At 37.9% G+C, this 26,373-nt stretch overlaps 1 protein-coding gene across 2 annotated transcripts; it reads right to left on the bottom strand.

The window, feature by feature from the left end:
* Positions 1 to 1,983: 1,983 nt before the first annotated feature.
* Positions 1,984 to 26,126, bottom strand: LOC136759797 (5-hydroxytryptamine receptor 2A). 2 transcript variants are annotated; one of them, XM_066714835.1, is made up of 4 exons: positions 25,992 to 26,126; positions 24,797 to 25,404; positions 6,641 to 6,841; positions 1,984 to 4,342 (listed from the first exon to the last, which is right to left on the bottom strand). In XM_066714835.1, the coding sequence occupies exons 2-4, from the start codon at positions 25,176 to 25,178 to the stop codon at positions 3,504 to 3,506; spliced, it is 1,422 nt and encodes a 473-aa protein (XP_066570932.1). In that variant the 5' UTR covers positions 25,179 to 25,404; positions 25,992 to 26,126; the 3' UTR covers positions 1,984 to 3,503. The 2 variants fall into 2 exon arrangements, with proteins under 2 accessions (XP_066570932.1, XP_066570933.1); XM_066714836.1 differs by having other exon boundaries at positions 26,012 to 26,126.
* Between the last annotated feature and the right edge of the window lie 247 nt (positions 26,127 to 26,373).

Genomic DNA, 26,373 nt, shown 5'->3' with positions numbered 1-26,373 from the left:
AGTATCAATTCTGTGGACTATTATTTTGAACATTGGCAAAATATAGCTAATCCATAACATTTTAAGTAACTTTTCAGCATTAATTGAATGAAGTGTCTTCTGACCTTCAAAATAACTGCTTTATTTAAATTGTCCACCAGAGGGCATGCAAACATCAATAAACGAACACAATACTATTTAGCAACAGTTCAAAAAGATAGTGTTTACAAATGTATCAAAAATATTTTTACACAATTCACAAAATGAACCCCCAAAAGGATCACCCCATTTTTTCTTGATGTGCCGGTCACTGCCAGTTTATCTCAGGAAAGGTACTATAAACACTCATCCCAGACTTAATCAGGTGAGGTTTAACAAAACTAAACAATCAAAGAAAAACTTGACATGTATTCACTTTAGCATCTCTTCTCAGAGAAAGGACAGATTGTTGACCCAATTTGGTCTGCAATGCTATAGTGCAGGCGGTCCAAATGTCTGGTGATGAAGGGACAGTTTCTGGAGGTTGCATGGGAGGTGGGGGGCACAGTAAAAAGTGCACCACTGATGAAAACGAAATGTCCCAAATCATACATTTTTATTTCCTGTCTGTTAGGGAACATTTTTGAATTTTAATTGTTGTTTGATTATTTCCCCTAAAATTACATGTGCAATTTGTAACAGAACATTTTCAGAAATATGGTAGAGGTTCAGAAAAGGGGCGGTTGAAGGTTGGCTTTGGGGGGCCACACCAAACATCCTCGAGGGCCGCATTTGGCCCCCAGGCCGCACTTTGGGAAGCCCTGCTATAGTATATTTTATTATTAAATTGAAAAAGTGGAATCTAACTAACTATGTTTTATTCCCACAGCACTGCATACAATGATGATGGAACATTTAGGAAATATATATTTTGATATGTATGTAGTGATACTGTATTGTTACATATAAACACTGTTTTGAAACAGGGCTGTCTAAATTAGGTTTTAAATAGATCTAATCCTAGGCCAGTTCCTCCCCTATCCACATGGTGGCACTAGAACACTGGGAGATTTGTCTGAAATGGAGCACGGCAAAACGAATACATTTATAGCACCAGTTCTCCTTGTAGAGGCAAAATGTCATCAAAATAATTTTCCAAATACATTAAAGAAAAACACAGTGTCTATTTAATAGCATTTTGTTATTTGCTTCGTTTAAATTTATTATTGTATTCTGAACGCAATAAGTTCATTTTATTTCTCTCTTTCTTTTTTCTCTCTTTAAAACAACTGATAGGATCTATGCAGCTGTAATCGCAGACCCACTCACCGGTATTCATGCAGCTGTCTAGGGTCCTGATTTCAGGTGCTGGTTTCTTTCATGGCCTCTTTCATGAGTGGGACTGCATACCAGCAGTCAGGAGGGCAACACAAGCGCACAAACTAAGAAGTAAAACTATAGTCTAGGCAAAAACACTGCCATTGTTGTGAGTGGATGATGGTAAGCATGTGACAGTGCTGCCACTTCTGATACATTATATGTATACTGTGTACAAGAATGCAGATGACACCTGTTTTCATACCATGAGGTTTAAGATGTTTTATACTTTTAATTATCTGGGTCAACAGATTTGTTTTGTGAGACTTAATTGATTCATGCACTGTTAGTGTGCTATTGTTTCCTGCCCCTAGGAGGAGTACTCTGAAATGTTCTCTCAATAACACAATTACCATCTGAAGTGGAATTACTCATGGTTGTGAAATCTTAAAAGGGATTTGTGGAGCTTTTAAGTCAAAACTGTAAGCTAATTTCTTTACAACAAATCACATGGGGGAATTCTTAAAGTAAATCAAGTGATTATGTAAATTATGTGATTGCTTATGTGTCCTTTAAGAAGTGTATAATGAAAACAAACAAACAAAAAAACAAATAATAAAAAAACAACGAGACTGATGCCGAAATTAGCTGTGGTGTGTAAGCATTCATAAAATAAAATAAATCAAACTTTATTGGTTCTGTTTAGAGCTAATGACATTTAAAAAAGAAAACTGGATAAAAAACAACTACATTCATTGATAGTATCACATGCTCAAAAATACATTATTTATAATAAATCCATAATAATAAAATGCATATCATGCTCTATTTGTGTAAAATACACATCTTAGTAGACATAGTAACAAACCACCTTTATTAAATAAATAGCAGCATCACACAAACATAATGTAGACAAATGTAAACAAAATTTTATACCGTTGCTTTGCTAATGTTCACGGAAGTAATAAATGCTAGAAATAAAAAGACAACTGCTCATTATTCTAAATGCACGGGTACTTGAAAGAACATTAATAGCATAGTTATGTCCACAAATGGATTTGCATTAATAGTTTCAACACTTGCTCTTTATATGGGAATTTTGTCATCATAGCCCAACATTTACAGTCTGGAAAAATCTTTGTTTCCATCTGGAAATGCATTACATTCCACTTTTAAAAAACGTAAGCAGAGATTTCTTATTGAACACCTTTAATAAAAATAGTTTAAGTTCTCACAAAGTAACACTAATGGTTAAAAAAATAAAACCAGTTTCATAGTTCATCAGACTTTGCTGAACCATAGTGAAATTGTGTGTCATCTGGTCCATTTCCCTTTTTCATTCTTTATATCCACCCAAAGAAGCAACTTGTTTTGCTATAGTTCTGCAACAAACACAAGATTAGCCTGGAACTTTGTCCAGAAATATAACATTTACAACCTGAATTACACATAGCTATTGCTTTAACATATTTGGCGTGAGAGGCTTTTGTCTGATATGAATGATTTATCTAGGAACAAATAAAAAGTTAACTGGGGATATTTCCAGTTCAGCTTGTACAATTCTTCATGTTTTCTGTTGCTTCATTTTCCAATAACAGCCCTGTATAAGATCCTCTCTCGGCTCTGGTGCACTCGAGCATGAACGCCTGAGAATGCAAGATACTACAGTTGATGGGGTTTGACTTTCCTCAACTGCCACACAGTGGCGCTGTGACACTGCACTAGGTGCTAAGCTAAAAAACGATTAAAAGAGATGGGGGGGGGGAATGCTTCAGGCCTGAGCGCTTTGAAATAAATGAAACTCTCAAAATATAGTACTTTTTTGCAGAACTGCAATGCTAAATTAAAACATTGCCTTATACTAAACAAGATACATAGCAGATGAACAAGACTTCATAACTCGTAAGCTGTCGGCTTTATATAATGTTGCTGGTACTTTTTTTCCCCTTTGTCGTCCTCCTCTTCGATTTCCCAATCTATTTTTATTATTCTTACATAATAATACAATCATTTCTATTCGTGTTCACTTTAAACTGAGGAATGTATAGAAAAAAAGGATGTACAAAAGCCCATTTCATTTATGGATACATTATTTACATTGTGTTTTACCTATACATTATTTTATTCAAAACACTAATGCATTGGGGTGTTAGGTAGCTGGGGCTGAAATGCTTTCCATGCATACCCCCCCCCACCCCATCTGCAAACACATCTGAAGAGGTCAACCATTACACACAGCTGACCTTATCACTGGTAACATTGCAGCTGTTGATGGACACCTCAGATGTCCCAGGCTGCATCTCCAAAGCCTCATCAGTATCGTCCATGTCCATGCTGTTGCATTCGTTTCCGTTCCTGCAATTACTGTTCAGGTTAATGTCTTTGCCGTACATGGTGGGTGTGACGATCTGAGGCTGATACACGTTCATGAAGGCCTTTTTGGGGGTCTTATACTGGCAGCGGATGTAATTGGAGAAGGCCCGCCGGTAATTTTTGTTGAAGAGAGTGTAGACCAAGGGGTTAATGCCAGAGGAGATGTAACCCACCCACACAAAGACATTGAGCAGCTCCAACAGCAGGTCCTTGTTACAGACATCCTTGCAGAGGACAAACATGACATTGGTGATGAAGAAGGGGCACCACATCAGCAGGAACAAGAAGAAAACCACTCCCAGGACCTTGGAGGCCCTCCTTTCATTCTTGATGGCCTGCATCATGCCCTTACGCCCCATGTCCCTGTTGACTGGCGAGTTGAGCTGTGACGCCCCCTCCGAGCTCTGGATTATGGAGATATTGTCGGAGGGGGTCTGGGAAGAATCCTTCTTCAAGCAGTTTAGGCTGCTGCGTCTGGCTGCCTTGGGATTCTCCTTATAGAGGAAGACAGTGGCCTGCTTCTGCAGAACCTGTATAGTCAAGCAGTACGTGACCACCATGATGATCAGGGGGATGAAAAAAGCCACAAAGGAGCCAATGAGGACAAAGTTTTTTTCATTAAGGTTGCAGGTCCCGTTCACAAGGACCTTGGCTTCATTCTGAAGGCCTATGACAGGGATGGGCATCGATACCCCTGAAAAACGAAAATAAGTGAAAGTTTTGAAAATTGTAGGATGTAGGAACACTTGTCAAAAAACAAAACTGAGGAAAGGGTATATTTATGATTTATTACATGTTTTGTGCAATGATAATTTCCTTCCCCTGTTCACTTCCTGTTTGAAATAATTGGGCAATGTGCAGGAAGAAAAAGAGCAGAAGCAATTAAATAAAAAAAATGCAGAACACATATAACATTGCCTGCGCTACAACATCTATTGCAAGACCAACAGAAAAGCATGATGAGTATCTCCACACTGGTTAGCATAGAGATAGCACTCTTAAAACAGATGGCATGAAGGGACCATGGTGTGCTGGGAAGCATATGCTAGCACCATGGGATACTTTGTTTTCTCATTAGAAGGCAGGTAATGGGCAGACCTATCTTACTGGTGTCTTCTAGAGGATTGTGGAGCTGCTTCCGAGACATCAGGTTCTCGACACCTTAAAAGAGGTCACCATATCTGCATGAGGCTGGGCTGTGCTGTGTCTCTGAAGCGGGGCATATGTAATGACTAGACTGAGCTTATATCACCAAAAAGTGCAATCTTATGGGGAGTTTTCTTCAGTGAGGGCAACACAACAGTCCTTTTAGACTGGAGAAGTAAAAACTATCCGCTGCCCTAGAGTGCACTGTCTGAGGTAACAGATTGGTGGAACGTTACTGTAGAAAAAGCCTGCAAGCTCTGTAAGTCTTCAGGACCGTTGGTAGAAATAATGGTCCCACTGTCATTTCATATTAAAGTACTTGCTTCGTAAGCTGTCATAAATCATTTTGAGCACTGGAGGAAAATGAATTGAACAGGTCTGTGACTGTTTCCATTATGTGGAGCACTTATTCATGTACTTTGGAAGAGAACGATTAACGCTACAGTGAGCAAAGGGCTGCCAGGTTGCACACACACAGAGTACTAGGTAGTCATTAGGAGAGGTAAAGGGATAGTGAGTGAAGTGGTGCAAATGAAAATGACCCATATGGCACCCACATTCACACCATCCCATGCTCTACCAAGCACCAGATCCAACACAGCACACACCTACAAACCCACAGAGATTAAAGCTCTCATTGAAACTTTACTTCACAATTATTTTTTATATTAACATCATTATCATTATCATTAATTATTATCATTTGCAGCAGTAGCAGTAATTGATACATTAATTGAAATGGTATTTAACTTGTTGCATTCCTCTCTAAAATACTGCAAGAAGTTTATTCCCTAAACAAGACCATACTCTTGTTCTGTCCAAGTCACATGACCGTAATTTACAATAGCATTAAATATTGTTTCAAATCTCTTTTTAGCCATTTAAGAAAACTTCAAATGTACCAAAAACCTACAGAGATTCAATAATGCACACTGTAGTTATTGCTTAAACTAACTTTCATCCTGACAGAATCAAGTCAAACAAAATCTGACATACCCAAATCTGGCTTTGATAATCTTGAAATCTCAGATGACCTTCTGCATTAACACACACTCCCAGCTACAGCTACATGAATGCAGACGTCTAATATTTTGAATTAGAATTCCACGGCACACCTCTATACTTCATTTTGTTTTAAAGGAGCATGCATCATTGATTAATGCTCCCATGGTGTCCATAGACTTCCATTCTCTAACACATTTACTGAGATTGGACACATAAAAGCCTCCCTTGGCCCTTGGAGTTTATAATCGTGCACAAAGGGGCTGATGCTTACTTAAAAAAACTCTTACTAAGCTTGTACAAATTTAAGATTAAGTGTACAATATGAAACTTGTCTATATCACTTCAAAACAAAGCCCTGACTTTCTCATATTATTGTTCATATTATTGTTCATATTATAACAGCATTTAACAAAAGCCTACATTCAGTAAACAACTCCTTCAAATAACAGAATAACAGTGAAAATAATCAAACAGCTCAAAAGAATGCCAGAACATATAAGAACTGGAAAAGAGGACAAAAAGGGCAGGGATTCATATAACACCTTTCATTCTGAAATCTGATTCATTCCCTGGTGAAATGAATGAATGTTATTTATTTACACGACAGAGTACTCAAAAGTTCAATGTTAAGCAGGACAGCAGAAAGTGTGGGGGGGAAACACATGCAAAGTGTTACAATGTTCTGGTCTTTACTTCTATCTTCCTCAAAGTGAAGCTAACAAATAACCAAGTGCCGTCCTAGTCTGAGGTGTGATTTGGGATGTCCTACAAGCTTCCTGCTGTTACTGTTTCAATGATCAAACCCATTTCCACGTTTTCACGGAGGAGGGATCATAGTTACCGATGGATATGGTCCAGACGGCTGCAATCTTCATCATGGCCTTGGTGCGTGAGTTGAAGCGGCTGTGCTCGATGGGGTTCCGGATGGCCACGTAGCGGTCCAGAGATATGGCGCAGAGGTGCATGATGGAAGCAGTTGAAAAGAGCACGTCCAGGTAGATCCAAATGGGACACAAGGCTTTGGGCAAAGGCCAGGCATAATCTGCGTGAATAAACACAGCTAAGATTAGAAAGGAGTTTGACACTTGGCTTACATTAACATAGGTCATCTGCTCGTTCTTGGCTTCAAAGTATGACATTTGCAGAGGTTTCACAGCACAATCCTCGGCATTGTGTTCTCAGAGACTGAATCAACACACTAAACAAGCACATTTTTCAGATTTTCATCACTATTCACTGTATCAGAAAGAAACTCATCTCCATGTTTATCCACCTACATGTCCACATGACATACATTTCATTTTCTCAGTTTACGTTACTTTTGTTGGAAAAAAAACAATATTGCAGAAACCAACGTGGCTAATTCAAATGAAACCCAAGGCACATTCAGAAGTTCAAAAAGTAGAATGAATACTAGTATAATGGCATAGACACACTCTCTATTCTCCCTTGCTCCGGCATCTGTCTGTAATTACTAATTAAAGAAATAGCCTGACCTGTGGATATTATCCAAACATCCACATCACAGCTGCAATGACATCCTTGCTATCTTGGATACTTATATTGTAAAACCAAACTCTTTAATATAAAAAGGCAATAGGATCGAGGGAATTATTTCGCATTTCAATTTCAAATAAGTCATGCCACAGAAAATACTTTGAGCACCTTAAATCCCACTATAGGTAATATACAATGGGTTTCCAAGTGACTGGTCCTTAGAATAGATGGAGTGAGATGTGCAATATAATGATGTATTCTTCAGGGATTCTGAACAGATCATACTGGGATGATTTACCTCCCAGCAGTCTACAGATGATAAAGACATGATGGAAATCCTGCAGTGGTCAGGTCTCTGTTGAATGAACACAGACTGGAAGAAGCACGTTCTTTAGATAGTAAAAGATGCAGAAAAGATGTTGCACAAAGCTCTTGCTGTCAGAGTGCAAAGACAGTGGAGGCATTACAGATTGTTTTTCTCCTCTGACTGGCCATTAGTTTTAGAAGTGTCTCACTAAACCACACCACAATGCGCAGCACTTTTGTTAATGTGGAATTATATAGACAGTGGCAGTACAAATTATGAGCTCATCTGGAAAGCTTACAAAGAACCTACAAAGAAAGGAAAAATATATAATAAAATATGATGTTATAGCAAAGGTTATTATCCATTGCAAATTAAAACCCAATATTGAAAAAGGGTAAACAACTCAATATCTCAATGTTGTGCTTGTTTGAAGCAGAATCCTCTTTTTCTATATAAATGCTTTTTTTTTTAAAGCAAGATTTGATTAAAACTCTGATTGTTGCTTTGAAAGTCAATGGGTGGTTAATCAGCATATACAGATGGATATTTTCAGGTTTCAACTAGAAACTTTTTTCAAGGACACCAACAATAAAACAAAGACACAAACAAATACATCAAATGGTGAAGCAGTGATCTGTCAGTCTTACAGCTGTTTCAGAAATGAAAACACGGGAAAGAAAACGGGAAAAACAAAGGCATTCAACTGTAGAAAGTGTAATGGATAACAACAATAGTCATTTTGTGAACTCAGTTGTGTAAAATTTGCAGTACAGATTGAAATCTCTAGTCTAACCCAAGGAGGTCTTGAGTGGAGATTACCGGGGGGGGTGAGATGGGATGGGATGGGGGAGATTAAATGAGTTTTCCACCTGAGCAGATCCTGTCACAAAAATATCACAGAATCTCTTTTATGAAGCACATATGTTTTATAAAAAGTCCATCGCTGAATGGAAAGATTTTTTGTTGATAAAGGTGTTAAATTGCTTTGGTGCAATATGGGTATGGATTTCCAAGAGCCCTAATCCCACTAATCCCACTAGATTTATTGTACAAAGAGTAGGGTGAAAGCAATATCGTACAGAGAAACGTCATTTAATTTCTAACCCGAGACATTTACTGTACAATTAGGCCTATACATGCTAGTCTGCCTTTGTTATAGCTGAAATTGACCCAATGTTCAGCTCCCCTGAAGCACAGGTTTTATACCTCCAATCCAGCAAGCACACACATCAGAAGAGTTTTAATGGAAAAGGGATTTGCTTCACCAAAAGACAATCTGAAACAAATAATTTACATTTACCACTGAGATCAGCCTTGGTTGGATGTTCTTGTTATTATAATTTTTAATCAAATTCTGATCAGTCTGCACACACACACACACACAAAAAAACATTTAGAAAATTATGCAATTGCAATGACAAAAAAGAAAAATGAATTACTGTCTTTTCAGTGTAGTGCTGAATTGTTACTCATCACATAACTGATTTTTAAATATAAAGCCAGAGGGGTAGCTTTTCTCAGACTCTTTTCTCCACAATCCACATGAATCTTAGGGATGCTCTCGACAGTCCAACCATTACACAGCGTGATTTAACACAACACAAACAGTCAAGGCAAATCGTTATTAACAATAACCACATTCCCTCTTATCTGTGTTTTAATGTGAGGGGTGATTTTCCCTTCAAGTAAGGAAAAACAGATTTAAGTTTAAATCAATAAATCGACAAAGCAGAATATGGTTTATCCTATTGTACGTATAAACTAATGTATAATCTGCAATATGGGACAATCTATCTATAGAGTGGTATTTAAAATAGTGTTTAAAAAAATAATAATATAATCTTGTAATTATTCGATTTCCATTACAAAAATATTTTGTATGACTCTACCGATTATTATTTTATATATGCATTATTATTATTATTATTATTATTATTATTATTATTATTATTATTATTAATTAATTATTTCTTAGCAGACCCCTTGTCCAGGGCAACTTACAAAATATAAGCGCAATACAAAAAGCAATAATACAGTGCAATTCAAGGCATAATACATTTTACAAATTCACAAGTGTATATGAGATATACAGTAAACAATATATAAGGTCTTTGATCCTAGAATGAATAAATTAAAAAGCTGATACATACGTATGTATTATGAAGAATTCAAACACCAGCCTATCAAAATATGAAGACCATAAGAACACATGCAGACAATTACAGGTGACCGTCACACTGTTTTGTGTTAAAGGGTGGATCCCTGTTGTTTGGCAAGATTGGAAAATCCATTTCAACTCTGTTTCTGCAGGATCAATACAAAGGACCACACAGTTTCAGACAGAACACACTTTTTTCCAGGAAAAGAACAATAAGAGCAAAAACAATCAAGTCAAATTGCAGGAGCAGAACAGGGATATTTCATACAATCTAAATGTACATTATCATACTATCAGTTTTGTTTTTGGATATTCGCCCTGTTTATTTACAACAGTTTATTTTTTAATATGATTTTAGTTATGTTTTTGGTGGTTGGGGGTTATCTGTTTATTTTATTTGGAGTTATATAAACAGGGAATTTTAGTTGAAAACGTCCCTATAGGGTAAACACATTCAGATCTGGTATAGAGCGCAGGATAATTCTCACCAGCTGGTTTAAATGTCCGCTGAACTGCAGTAATCAGGTTTACGGGGATATTTGTCAGCTTAAACATGAAAAAAACAAAAAAGAAAGAACCCTGACTTCAAAAAATGAAGTAGATGTACAATAAGACAAGTTACAAAACACTCTAGTGTGCCTTTTCAATTACAATAATTAACATTGTACTTTGTCAGGGGAGGTTCCCCCGTTTATAGTACCATATTCATTATTGTCAGAGTATGTTGCTTTAGGAGGTAATTTAATCTTGTAAGCGATGTATGGGAGGCATACTCATGGGCCTAATAGTCCTCAGTAGGTTCTGTTTGCTAAATCAGCTACTTATTATATATCTGAAAAATTGTTTTGTGCACTATGTTAAATGAGAGCTGGGAAATTAATATCAGGCTTGAGCAAAAGCGGAAAGGTGTCTGCTTCGTTCTTGGTCTTAATCTGCCTTCCAGACCCATGAGAAACGCTGCAGGGGTCAGAAGGATGGTTTCTTGCAGCGTTGAACTATGCTTTACAGACATCTGATTATAAATTTGCTGTGGGTGGAAAGAGGAGTGGCTGATTCATAGTGACTGTGGCTGCAGGACCCAGACACGTTCTTAAGTAAAACTGTAAAAGCTAAAATATACTCTTTAAAGCTCAAGGTGAAAAAAAACTATTTTTGTCAAAAAAATCTGGAAGGTAAATTCAACAAAAATAAATAAAACATATAAAACAAAGAATGAATGAATGAATAAACAAAAGACTTTGGAAAGCATACAACACTGATGTTGCCCATGGTATTGCAATCCCAATCAAAATAACTGAGATCTCAAGCTCATTTGCATCTCGCATATATCTGAGGATCCGAAATGTCTTTCTCCCCCAACAATACAACAGTGGCGGTGCATTTCCTTCCAGAAATATGACTGTTGAATGGCATCAATATCTTTTTTCTTCTTCTTCCGGGACCTTGTCAATGAAGCACTATACAGAGGCAATTGTGAAAGTGTGCAATGAGAAAATTTGAAGACAGGAGAGTTCATTTACACAAGGCCCGAGAAACAACCTTGCACACTCAATACTGTGCCTCAGGGGGCTTCTTCAAAACTCTAGCAAAGAATCGAGTCGTTCCTAGACCACACAATTCGCTTTCAATACAATGACTTTTTCTTCTTGTAGCATTTCTGCCCCCACCGATCACGATACAGGGAGATGACATTCCCGAAGCCTTTTTGATGAGCACTATAACTAATCCAGCCAGGTTTGATTTTAAAGAGCTATAGAGAATAGCAATTACTGTGCTTCAATCAAATCTCCATCTGCAAGATTTCTCAGACTCTCTCTCTCTCTTTATCAAACCATTCCCAGTCGGTTTCCAGGGAAAGCTGTGTTATAGCTTTTTTCTGACATATGGCAAGCTAGTGGATGCTATTAAACTGTGAAATATCAACCCAATGAATACCATTAGAAACCAATAGAAAAGTGTAGGATTCCAAATTAATATTGACACATTAAAAATAGTGCTTAGCCTTGTGTGAATAAGCCAGGCCTCATCCTATTTCAAATTGTATATCCATTTCATACATGAATCCTGTTATTTCTGGGCCAATCATTTGGGAAGACGGGGATGTATCAATACTGTGGCTTTATGTGTGGCATATGTTAAAGTGCTACATTAAATACAATAAATAACGTAAGAGAGAATATTGTCACATAACAGAGAATATTGTCACATAACAGAGAATATTGTAACCTAAGAGAATATTGTTGTATTTTACATAACTGAATCTAGAGATGCTATGCATTTAATGTCCCCAACACAGGGCTTAGTCTGTGACAAAAAATCGTTTTTCGGTTGATTTCAGAATGCCTTAAGTTGGTTGAGAGATTTAAAAGTCAAAGTTACACAGGGAAACAGGGTTTCTAGTTTATTCAGGTCAGGCAATCTTTAATAGTTTCACTTTCTGTTCATCCTTAAATCCATGCATCTTATAGTTTGATGATTTAGGGGAGAAGAACCAAACACCCAATCTAACCTAAAATGTTTTTTGGGGAGCAGGAATCCGATTTGTAAAGCAACAACAAATTGAGCAATATCTAACGTAAGACACATTTACAAACCACAATAACAGCAAGCACTCGATCGTCAGACCAGTGTAAAAACAAAAGAAAATGTTCCAACAGACCATCCTTCCATCTTCCGTATTCAAATGATCTGTCACCCACAGCGAATTTGCATATTTTTATTTAAGAATCACTTCCAACAGGAGAGCAGGCATTTCCTACGGCACATAATGAATGTACAGGGGGAAAAAAATGATTTATTTGCTTTCCACCAAGGTACTCTGGATGAGAGATGCAAAGGAATCTAATGCATATTAATTACAGCTTCACATTTATACAGTCTGAGGGAATGGGACACCGGACTTATCTGGAACTAGATGTGTAAGCAACATCCTTCATGCCAGAAAAGACAAATAATGCCAAGTCTGGGTTCTCATGCAGTCAGCCTGGCCTCCCTTTGTGAGACTATCAAATCATTTCCAAGACACAAATCATCCCTGTAGGCCTGAAATGGACATCTATTTCTGTTTATATATTCTTGTAATTATATTTATAGTCCATACTATTGCATTTAGAAAACACTTAATTAAGTACTTCATAGGCAGTTTGTGAACACACCCATTAATGAGAATAATTTGATGATATTGTCAGACTGGAAAGACTTGGAATGTTGTTTCTTCTAGACTAAATAATTACAAATTATATTATTTTTTATTTTATAAACACTGTATTGTTTTATTAACACCTTCAATTAAGATTTGACTGTGTGCAGCCTCACAGTTTACTTTCACTCCTGGCATATTTGGAACTGGGTTCCTATTTATCTTTCAGGTATGGATTATAGACATCAATCTGAATAGAATTATGAAAAAAGTCCTCTCATATGGCATCTCTCTCTCTCTCTCTTTAAGAGATCTTAGTATTCAGTGTACAACTGGAATACATAATCTAACATGGCCATCTTGAGTCCATTCTACCCTTTATAAGCAGAATTACCATTTTAGAGCTACTTTATGTTCTACATAAGCACTAATACTAATCAGGATTTTAAATGCTGGTAAACATCCTAACGGAGGGCATTAATAGTTCAGTTTCCCAGGTGCCCATGCACATTGGAAAGAGTGTGTGCACTGGCTCTGAGTTAATTGGAATAAAAGTTTCTCCAAATGAAGGAATAATCTTGTTTCTCCCAAAGGTTTTGATGTTTTCTTACTTTCTTTGTAAATTACTTTTATTTCTGGGAGTTTATATTAATTCCACCCCAACAAAACTACATTTATACTTTAGACCTGAAATATTGGTGAATAGATGGCTGGCCATGTCATTTTACAATTTTAACAGTTGGCAGTGAATGAATAAAGTGATATCCAAACTGGGGTTCCTCTGTCTGGAAAGATTTAAATTTAATACGGTGTACAAAAATCAATATTCTCAGTCAAAATAAGAAATAAAAAGAAATAAAAGAAATAATAATATATGTTATTATTATTATTATTATTATTATTATTATTATTATTTTTACTTATCAATAGTTTAGAGCCTGAATGATACAGGTTTTTTGGGTCTGATACCGATAATTTGGAAGCAAAATTCCTGATTACCGATATATCTGCCGATATTTACTTTTTTGTTAGCATGCAAAACAGACATTTTCTAGCATGGATTCCTCAAATCTCTCCCTGTCAGAGAGAAATTGTGTCAAATATGCACTGAAGGCAGGAGTTTTACATTTTATATAATAAACAACATTAATTTTCATAATAAATAGCAACCACAAATCAAACATTGTAAAAATAAATTAAATACATTAGAATAAGGTAAAATAAAGGAAAAATACAAAAATATGTTCTATACATGAGAACAAAGACCAAGGTATACGAGCAATTTCACACACAAACAGAAAAATGTGCATGCTCTATACATTAGAACAAATACTATGATAGTGTTAAGTGCTGGTCTAGATTATATTAGCATTTTACACGTGTCAGGTTCTCTCAGTCCTGCTCAGTGCTCAACACTGCCGATCACACAGGGCAGGTTATAGCGCAGGGAGCACAGCACAGCTGCATTTGTTTTTTAAAAATGTAAAAAATGTGTTACTTATTTAATACGTATATTATACGTATTGAAATACGAATCATAGTCAAAACACGATGTAGGATTTTAAATAGTTTTATAAATACCAGGTATAGTTTCAGTTTTATCCAACATTGTCTGAGAGATGCGTTTTTCACTAATTTTCTTTAGATGTTTTACTGTGATCTGAGCTTGCTTGTCATTTGGAGACAGTTTTTGTTTGCTAATATCCAGTCAACATCTTCAGCAAGCATTTACCGTTTTTCATTATTTTAATTCCTACTGTGAATTTTCAATAAAAATGCACATCTATGCCATAGTACGTGGTAATCTTCAGTCATGACAAAAATAAACAATAATCAAAACCATGGATACTCAAATGCAGCACAGCCTTCAAAAATACTTTCTATTGGTTATGAGGGTTTTAGTAAGACACATGTTTATTAGATTATAAGCCCTGTGATTCTCAGTGGGTGTGTGTTTGTTTCAGCACGGCACTATGCTGCTGTGCATGAGAATCACTGTGGAGTCAGAGCTTCCAGGGCAAAATAAAGCACCATAACAATGTAAATAATGATAAATAATTATAATAACAACTGTAAAACCAAATAAACATGTATGTATGTATTGTCTGAAGTCTCACAAAGGATTTTATGGTAATTTGAAAAAATTATTTAGCCAATAGTTTGAGAAAATATATTGGTGCATTATCGTTGGAATATGTGCTGATACAGATATTTATGTGAAAGCCCTGTATCGGCTGATAATATCGGTGCTCCGATATATTTGTCGGGCTCTACAATAGACATACAGTGACTATTTTATTTGGACTTGGTTACCTTCCAGACATGTTTTTAATCTGGCATTATTGATATTACAATTACCAGATTCTGCCATATCAACACCCAGGAGGAAATAGCTGGAGTTAAGCCAAAAGAAAGGGGTTGGACATTGAGTCAGACAGGGACATAATTACAGGCCATTACTCAAGATTTTTAACACTAGGCAGATGATTATGTATTTACCATTTGCAAGCTTAAAACTCAAAGGAATCTCAGAGCACATGTCAAACCGTAACATAATCCACAGACATTTACAATTTAATGAACGGTAAAATTTGATTAATCACAGAACGTGATTGAACTTGAAATTGAAATAAATTTCAAAGGAACTTCAATACAATACTTGTATCACCTATCACAAGATACCTAATCAGGAAAATGCAGTTTCTACAATGAACAAACAAGTCCAATTAGATTATTAAAGATTTAAATTAAACTTCCTTAGACTTAGTATCTCACATATTTGAGTTTACATTAGAAATTGTACAATAGGCTTTTTGCACTTTTAAAATGGTTTTACCATAGTTTGGCAGTGGTGTCCTGATGGTTCAACAACTGCATTCTACAGCACTGCACTATGGGAATAACATGGAAAAAACTATATTTCATGTTTCTAAGGTATAAGTACTATAGTACATCATAGTTTAATGATCCACTATAGTAAAGCACACTGAAGGCTTAAATTCATAGGTAACCATTTCAAAACTCTAGTTAAACCACAGAAAAACCATGAAAAAAGTGAAAAAACAAAACCTATGGTAAATTTGAAAACGTAAACTTGCATAAGGGAGTTTGGAATAAAAATGATGAATAAAGAGTTACATGATTTACCCCCAGACACTTTTTGAACATGGTTGTTAATTATAAGAAAGTGTCAAGTTCAGATAAGAGTAGGCATGAGCAACTACTCGAGTGGGTGCTGAATCTGCTATTATCCTGCAGTGTTGCTTTTATGTCAGTTTAATCTGGGTTCTTTATAAAAGTGCTATTTTGAGAAGGGATTTGTCAGACAGCTAGTTTCAAGAACTCCTGAATAAGAATGTTGGTGGTATCTAACTCCACGATGCAGTGTGAGGAAATGTCAAAGAAGCCTGAGTTTAAAGCGGGTAACCATTCAATAATGCCAGAGAAAAAGTTAATGTGCGAAGTAATTCAAGTTATATATATTAGAAATACACTCAATAATCTAAGACACTTGCTCAATAGAATCGCTGTCAGCTGTCTGTTTGCATTAGATAATAGATTCTATAATTAAATTTGACCCCATCTACAGTGCATATTTGACCTTTAAACTCTTCCATTTAATTCTTTATGCATTTAACCTTGACTGTTTTTGTCCATTTTCACACATATGCAGATCTCCACTAAGCTGTACTAAAAGAACAAAATGTAAAATGTGCTTTTTTATTTAATGCCAACTACAAAGCTATATCCATCTAAAGTTAAGAGTTAACAGTTAAGAGGGAGGCCAGTTATTACACACATTGGCATACCTATAAATGCTTTACAGCTTTAGAAGTAATGAATGGATGAAGAATTAAAAATGTAATCTTAGAGGCCTTTGTACCCTATTTGGCCTACAAAAATAACATGATTTTCAGGGGGGAAATAATTGGGAGATTCACACATCATTATACAAAATTTACCAGTCTAATCTGGGACAAAGCCAGAAGACAAACAGTCAAATTTAATTTATTGAATTGTATTTTTGCAGGCAGATCATAATCCATTGTGGAAAAGTACCGGTTGTTTACTTTATTTAATTGTATTTTTACTGCATCTATTTTCATAAGAGCAGCTACTGTTTGTTAGTTACTGTCTTACTTAGCGCAGTTTGGACTATACACCGATCAGTCATAACATTATGACCACCTGCCTAATATTGTGTAGGTCCCCCTTTGGCCGCCAAAACAGCCCTGACCCGTCGAGGTATGGACTCCACTAGACCTCTGAAGGTGTGCTGTGGTATCTGGCACCAAGACGTTAGCAGCAGATCCTTTAGTCTTGTAAGTTGCAAAATGGGGCCTCCATGGATTGGACTTGTTTGTCCAGCACATCCCACAGATGCTCGACTGGATTGAGATCTGGGGAATTTGGAGGCCAAGTCAACACCTTGAACTCGTTGTTGTGTTCCTTAAACCATTCCTGAACCATTTTTACTTTGTGGCAGGGCGCATTATCCTGCTGAAAGAGGCCAATGCCATCAGGGAATACCGTTTCCATTAAAGGGTGTACATGGTCTGCAACAATGCTTAGGTAGGTGGTACGTGTCAAAGTAACATCCACATGAATGGCAGGACCCAGGGTTTCCCAGCAGAACATTGCCCAAAGCATCACACTGACTCCAGTCAGCCAGCTTGCCTTCTTCCCATAGTGCATCCTGGTGCCATGTGTTCTACAGGTAAGCGACGCACACACACTCGGCCATCCACGTGATGTGAAAGAAAACGTGATTCATCAGACCAGGCCACCTTCTTCCATTGCTCCATGGTCCAGTTCTGATGCTCACGTGCCCACGTGCCCATTCGGCAGTGGACAGGGGTCAGCATGGGCACCCTGACTGGTCTGCGGCCATGATAAAGAGATTATCAGTGTTATTCACTTCATATACTATTGTAGAGAGAGATTGTACAGTGTTGTGTGCTTAGCTTTGCCTTTTCTGCAATCAGAACAGGCAGTTACATATAGTTTAGCATTCCAGACATTCCTAGCACTCAGTTCGGCCGACGCTGTACTAGGGCATGACTTGCAGGCTCTGGACAAAACAGTGTAATCCAACGCAATTCAGGTGTATTCTCTCCTAATTAGTTATAGGTGGGCTATTTAACAGCCCCCAAGGACCTCTGCGCCAGCAGTCAGTGCCAGCAGCCTCAGTGCCCCCCCTTTTGAAGGGCCATGCTTACAAACTGCCACATTTACAAAAGGCAGGGACTCTAGCTGTGGTACTCCAGAGAGGAGAAGTCTGCGAGGAGACGCCGCAGATCGTCACCAGGCAGCCATGACTATCACTCCGATTCCTGTTCTGCTCTCTCCTTCCTCTCAGCATGCACCTACATGCCATTGCCTCCCTAATCCTCCCCCCACTCACAGGGCAGGCCGCAGGCTAGACCTCATCTTCTCTAGAGGCTGCTCCCCTTCGACACTCTCTGCGACACCCATGGACATCTCAGACCACCACTTCATCTCCTTCTCCCATTCTCTCCCCTCCCTCCCCACTCCACCCACTCCCTCTGTCACCTTCCGCCGTAATCTCCGCTCCATCTCCCCCTCCACCCTTGCCTCCACTGCTCTCACTCTCTTACCTTCCATTTACTTTTTTTCCATCTGTCTGTTAACTGTGCTGTGTTTGTTCTCCTCCCTCACCTCCTGCCTTGATTCTCTCTGTCCTCTCACATCTCGTCCTGTCCGTCCCTCCCCTCCTCAGCTTTGGATCTCTTCCGTTCTCCGCTCAACCCGATCCCGTTTGTGCACCGCTGAATAGAAGTGGAAGAGGTCTAAATTCCCAGCTACCCTTGAACTCTACTGCTCTCTACTTTCCACATTCTCCTCCTCACTCACCTCAACCATGAAGTCTTACTTCCAATCACTCTTTGAAATCCTTTGTCAACCCCCCCAAACTCTACTCCACCTTCTCCTCCCTCTTTGCCCCCCTTCTCCTCCTTCCTCTCTCTCTCTTGATGATTTTGCCTCCTTCTTCACCTTCAAGATCACAGACATCTGCAAGCTCTTCAAAAGTACCCCCCTCCTCAAGTCTCCCACCGACCAAGCTTCCTTTTCTTCATTCTCACCTCTTTTGGACTCTGAACTTTCCTCTCTCCTCCTAGGTCACAAACCAACAATGTGTGCACTGGACCCTCTCCCCACTTGCCTCCTCCAAGCGACCGCTCCTGATCTATTCCCCTTCATCTCCTCCATCCTCAACTCCTCACTCCTCTCTGGCTGTTTCCCCTCTGCTTTTAAACAAGCTGCTGTCATCCCACTCCTCAAGAAACCTACCCTTGACCCTACCTCTCCTCAGAACTACCACCCTGTCTCCCTACTCCCCTTCCTTTCAAAGACCCTTGAGCATGCTGTCCACCATCAGCTCTCTGCTCTCTTTCCCATCACTCACTTCTTGATCCTCTGCAATCCGGCTTCCGCACAGCTCACTCCACTGAGACTGCTCTCCTGGCAGTCACTGACTCCCTCAGCTGTGCTCAGACTGCCTCCCTCTCCTCAGTCCTCATCCTTCTCAATCTCTCTGCAGCATTTGACACCGTTGATCACTCCATCCTCTTCTCCTGCCTCGCTGACCTTGGAATCTCTGGGACTGCTCTCACTTGGTTCTCCTCCTACCTCAATGACTGGACCTACCAAGTGACATGGCAAGGTTCCTCATCCACCCCCAACCTCTCCTCACAGGCATACCCCAAGGTCTGCAGGTAACTCGGTGCAGTCTGGTCAAGACAGCAGTAGGTGAGGATCAGTGTCTTGAACTGAATGCGTGCCGTTATCGAGAGCCAGTGGAGGGAGCGGAGCAGTGGAGTAGCGTGTGCAAATTGGGGCAGAGAGAATACCAGACGAGCCACAGAGTTCTGGATGAGCTGGAGCGGCGGGTAGTAGATGCAGGCAGGCCAGCCAGGATGGAGTTGCAGTTGTCCAGGCGGGAGCGGACCAGTGACTGGACGAGCGAGTAAACACCACGTGTCAGCGTGGTGATGTGCCGAGTGTAGGAGAGTGCAGGATCGAGGGTGATTCCTAGGTTCTTACCGGAAGAAGAAACCATGGGATGCGATGAGGGGGCCCAGGGAGCGAGTGTAGAGAGAGAACTTGCTCCCTGGGCCCCCTCATCGCATCCCATGGTTTCTCTAACCATTTTTATGCAGATGATGCACAGATCTTCCTGTCTTTTCCCTCCTCTGACTCTCTCATCCCCTCTCACATCTCTTCCTGCTTGTCTGCGATTTCTGCCTGGATGCACTCACACCACCTCAATCTCAACTCTCCAAATCTGATCTCCTCTTTACCCCCACCCTCTTCCTCACCTTCTGCTGATTTCTCCATCTCAATCCCCTTGGAATCTACGACACTCTCTTCATCTTCATCCGCTAAGAACACCCAGCACATCACCATTCTGGCACGCACCTGTAGATTCTTCCTGAGCAACATACGCTGAATCCGTCCCTTCCTCACCGACTACTCGACTCAGCTGCTCATCCAGTCCCTAGTCCTCTCCCGCCTGGACTACTGCAACTCCCTCCCGGCCGGCCTGCCTGCAACTACTACCCGCCGCTCCAGCTCATCCAGAACTGTGCGGCTCATGTGGTATTCTCTCTGCCCCGATTCGCACACGCTGCTCCACTGCTCCTCTCCCTCCACTGGCTCCCGATACCGGCACACATTCAGTTCAAGACACTGACCCTCACCTACATATTTAATTGATGATCATTAGCACCTGTTTGGTATAATTGTTTAATCATACACCTGACTATATGCCTACAAAATCCCTGACTTTGTGCAAGTGTACTTTGTCTTGCTCTTATATTTGAACAAGGGCGTCTGCTAAGAAATAAATAATAATAATAAAAAGCGTTTTACCTTTTGGAAAACAATAATAAAAATATATCATTAAACTTTCTCTACACAACAGTCCAGACTTTTACTGTTGGTTAACCTTTGCCAGCGACAGTGCTGAAACTGTGATTTTCAACCCACAAACATCAGTTAGACTGATAGTAGTGAAGTCACATTAACAAAGGAGAGATGCTGACAAGGACACAGGAGGAAACGCTAAATACATTTCCCATCTGTCATTCATAAATGCATCATTAGATTGAAATCAGCACATCCTCTCTGAAATATGTATTTAAACAAAATGCCTTTTCTATGCTGTTTGCACATTTTTGTAGTGATAAGAGACTTTGTGTGTACCTAAAGCCACATTCTCTTGCCCAGTAAACATACTTATCATTTAATTAGTTAAACTATCATAAGGGGTTTATGTATCTGCACTGCGCCTTGTATGTTTGGATAAACAAGTTAATGTGTCTTTAACTATCAGACTACAATTTAAGTTCCAAGGAAATGTGGCCCAAGAGAAGCTAGCAATGAAAAACAGCATCAGGGGGGATTTAAACCAAGTATTAAAGCTAAACTGTAGCACTGAGGGTTTAATAAAGTAAAATTACATTCATAATTTGTATTTGTTTAGAATACTTAATTCCATGAACACAGTATATATATGATACTTTCCATACATTTGAAGAGTTCTCCAATCAGGGTATCATCCAAACACTAAACACAATCAGACTGAATGATTTTGTATGACTGTTTAAATGATTTCTATTAGCAGTGAATGAGTGTAAAAGGCTGATGGCAAATTGATTAACTAAAGCAAAATGTTCGAAAGTGAAGTTAATATGTGAAGTTAATATGTTTAAGTGAAGATGGAAGTATGTGTAGCTTTAAATTAGTAAATATGTTTTGGTATTCTGACTTTAGTATTTTTAAGATCATTTAAAATACATTATATATATATATATATATATATATATATATATATATATATATATATATATATATATATATATATATATATAATGCTGTATTCATTTTGACAGTTTGCCTTCGATTAATTAAAATGTAGCAATTATTTTCTGAAATTGCAATTCAAAGAAAATGTCAAAGCAATTCATTAAATGTAAAACAAAAAAAGTGTAAATCAAACAATTGTAGAGCATGATAAGCTATAGAGACACAAAGTGAGTGAGTTTGTCATGGGTGAGTCTTGCATCAAATATTTTGAAAGGTAAAGAAACAATGAATTATCCATATTGGTGATGGGTAGAACTTTCCTTTACACTGAGCACTGAGCTAATTTATATTTTGTAAGGCTGAGATTTCACAATTTTTTTACTGTGTGTTTGGGCACTGCTTTGTGTTAATAAATTGTATCTTGTTTTAAAATTATTTCACATTATTGTATACAGCAGTGTTATTGTATACAGCACAATCAGTACATTTTTTTTTTTAAAGATATGAATTTTAATAAATAAATAAAGGACAACTCTGCTCTCTCCAAGGACTCGGTCTTTACCATTAAATCAATACTGAAGAGGTAGTCACATGATTAAAAGGTGCAATTTAATTTTCTTGTTAACAGAACAGGTCAGCAAATAGTGTGTTTTCCACAAGTAGTTCTGACAGATGATTGTCTGCTTAACAAACTGGGGAAAGGTACATACAATGCTCAAGCTTTCAGGTTTCAGCAAACTAGCAAAAGTCATTTTTCAATTATTGTAAAGGCAGAAAAAACGAAGCGTTTGGAAATTCTTCAGACTGCACTAGGTTTGCCAATGTTGGCAGGATGTGGTCCAGAATGTTTTAACACTAATAGTTGTAAACATCCATCAATCATTTAAAAATGCAGGTATAACAAATATTACCCTTACTCTTAAATACACTATTTCATTGCAGTGGCACAAAGCTATTACTTAGATATACCTACCAATGACGTAATTCACAATATATATTGACGTTTTATGTGACTCATATAACTCACACAGTAATATGCATGGCTAGCATTAATTGGTTGTTTAATTAAATTACTATTTATTTTTTGAGGCAAATTGAAATGTAGGCCTATTCTGTAAACACATCAAATAAATTGATTACAATAACACAACATTTTACATTAAATATTTACTTTCTAATTACTATTTATGTTCTTATTATCATTCAAAATATATAAAGATGCAATTAATTATTAATTTACGTTATGTAAAATTAATCGTTCAATTACTAATACAAAAATTAAATCCATTATAAAATAAAAGAGAAACGGGACATGGTTGTTATTTAGTGTAACTAAATGTAATGTGTTATCACTAATGAGCAGCATGGTTTCCATGTAGGAGCTGTATTTACAAAGGATAATTGTGTAGTAAAATATAATTCATAAAGAATTCAGGAAGCCAACCTTACAAGTTACAACTAGCTTCAATAAATGGCACACAAATACTTTCCCTTAGGGCCAGTCCTTGTCTTAAATTGGACACAGGTATCTGATCTGACAATGTCATCCCGGTTGTAGTTCTGGTTTATAGATATTGCTGCTGCTCTCAGAGATGGACTAGATACATTCAACCTGGCATTCCTTTAAAGTTATGAATGAAGGAAAATCACTTAATAGCTTTGACCCCAACAGAGTACTTCCCTAAGGATGAAATATAAATAAACTCTGAAGCAACTGAAGGTTAATGATCTTAGGAAAAAAAAGCTAGATAGGTCAGATAGGATACAATACACAACGGAATTAGTGCTATAGAAAAGACCCTTAGGAACCACAGGACAAGAACTGAAGCTTTACTATACATACAGATCACCTAAAGGGTGCATCTAAAACATTCTCTGAACTACAGGGGCAGTCTATAAATGCTCACGTTTGTGTGACAAGCATGCCTTATCAGTGCTGTGTGAGACTTGACATAACCTTTAAGCAAGTTGCTTCTAGAAGCTTTAGGAAAGTAGTTAATACAATAATAATCTTTATCCCACATCATCAAAAGAAAATAGTCACTGATTACAGGATCCAGGGGATTTGCCATTAAAATAAACAGGCAGTTTACATTTCCAAGTACATCAAAAAACAAATAACAGTTTTTTGGTGCACCCCCCACCCAACCCCTGAAAAAGGATAAAACGTTGCAACTGAATTGATCCTAACAGAATCCAGGGCACTCAATGTACAAGATTCAACATATGACAATTAAGCACTGATACCGTTTGGAAAGAAAAATTAAAAAGTTTCCTCACATCAGTATGAAATAATTGAATTTCCATTTATACATCTGTTGGGAGCTGATAAAGTTAATTTAACTCACCACTTCTATGCACCCTCACCACCTGCTGTCTTACCTTCATTCTTATCATAACACAATTCATGGGAGATCAAATCATTCTCTCGGGTTTGCTCCAAACACATCCAATTTTCTGACAAATTCTCCCCAATTTCTTCAGTATGTAGTACAATAAGCTATCTTTTATTTATTCTCATTGATGCTGTTAGGAAAAAAGGGAACTCCTACTATCTACAAAGTTTCCAAATTAAAATTACAGTTTTCAAAAATCTATGAAAATTCCGCGGGCTCAAAGAATAATGTACTGCAAATGCACACGTCATAAATAATTTTGTTCAGAAGATATGAGAAATAATTGTAAAGATCTGTGTAAAGGTTTCGGGTTAAGCTAAGACAGCTATAGCTGACACATTTCATATTGAGCATATATTTCAAAAGGTTCAGCCGGATCAACTGATATACAATCTGTCCATAATATCTGTAATTTCTATTGCTTACGTCAGTATAGGTCATTACTAGTTCGTTATTTTTGAAAAATGCACACAATTAAACACACTTGTATGACATATTTACCACATGTCCAAATTTAAGCTATTTGTGCACAATCTTCAGTGTATTTAAAAAACCATAAAAGAAGCATAGGCACATCTAGGACTCTGTTATCTAAATGATGCAGAATTCACTTCAATGGAGTGCATCTATTAGCAGTGACCTCTCTAGGGGAAAGTCATAAAGAGACCTACCGTACAGAATGTTAATGAGAGACACCGGCATGACCAGAATCCCCACCAGCATGTCGGCCACGGCCAGAGACATTAGAAAAAAGTTGGTGGCACTCTGCAGTTTTTTCTCCAAGGACACGGCCAAGATCACCAGTATGTTTCCCCCAATGGTGAGGATGATGATGATCAAAATCAACAAGGCCGGCCAGTTCTTCTCCTTCATGGACGTTTTGGAGACGTCTTCGGTGCCTGAGCTGTTGGGATACTCCATGGTGTGGAAGCTCTGGTTGAAACTCACAGAGCTGTTCCCAAGGCAAGCCACGGGGGTGCTGTGTAATCCGGCATCCAGAGTCACTGTGGTTAGACTGAGTAATATCCCTGTGCCACTCGTACCGCTCATCATCCAAGTGTGTTCTTCACCATGTTATAGCATTGGCCGAGGGGTGTTAGATGGTTCAGAGCAGGGGACACCTCCATGCATTGGAATGCCAGTTGAGAACGGTCAAGGCTTGAGAGTTCCTTCAAGCACCTTGTATAAAACAGCTCATTAAATCCAGACTCTCCATCATTTCTCTTCCCAATTATAAGAGTGAGATCTTTCCAATTCCGGTTGCACAGTTCAATAAAGCCTAGAACAAGATGGGGAAAAAAATCACTCAATCTCATTGTGATCTATTCATTCTTCATCATTACTAACAATCATTTGGTAACAATATTGTTTAGAAGTTGTAAATAACATGTTATAGATCCATTATTAACAAGCTATTAACTTTTCATTTTCCTTCTGCTAATAATAAGCAATTAATTTGAAGCCCAAGTACATTATTGCCAGTTTAGTGGCATGTAATTAGTTCTTTGTAGATACATTTTGGATAATAAAGAATTAAAACATGCAATTTGAAACCTCTAATCTAAAGTATTATCTATTTTCTCACTTACAATAATGTCACTATTAAAATGTGACAGCCATGTGTCAAATTTCACAGCCCCCTGCTCTATTCATAAACATAATGCAGTATAATTCTATTTTAAGCACAAACACTGTTTTCAAAAATAGCCTTCAAAAACTTAGACAGGCTTAGCCGAATTATTCACTCAAACCACAAAATTGCTTCCCTGCTACTATGAATGAATACAGACAAGTCCAATCATACATCTTAATTCCTGTCATCCATATGCTTTGTTATCACTGGCAAGCAGTGCGTTTGGTACATACCAATTCTTGTGATCACTTACGTCTCCATGTTGGGACCATTTGATTAATCTTGTGTCCTGCACTCTGTCTGTGTTTTCACTGTGTCGTCCTTGCCTTATTTACTTTACGCCTCAAGGGAAACTCAATGGCATTCAGTGGTCTTCATGGGAAAATTGAAAAACAAACAAAATATGCATTCAATTTTATAACACATTTGAATGGCTAACATCAATCTTTGACCAACATTTTGCAGTGGGTTTAAAATAAGCTATTCTGACAACTGAGAGATCAGACATCTAGATGTTGGCGTACATTTGAAAAAGGCTTATAAAAATGAATCAGTTGTTAGACAAATTACATGTAGAGTTAGAGACATCGACGTTTTTCTTGTTGTACTTAAGAA

This window comes from Amia ocellicauda, chromosome 10 (genome assembly GCF_036373705.1).
Source record: "Amia ocellicauda isolate fAmiCal2 chromosome 10, fAmiCal2.hap1, whole genome shotgun sequence".
In the NCBI taxonomy this organism is placed as follows: Eukaryota; Metazoa; Chordata; class Actinopteri; order Amiiformes; family Amiidae; genus Amia; species Amia ocellicauda.
The sequence above is the reverse complement of the archived record's forward strand: the minus strand, read 5'-3'. Positions and strand labels throughout refer to the sequence as shown.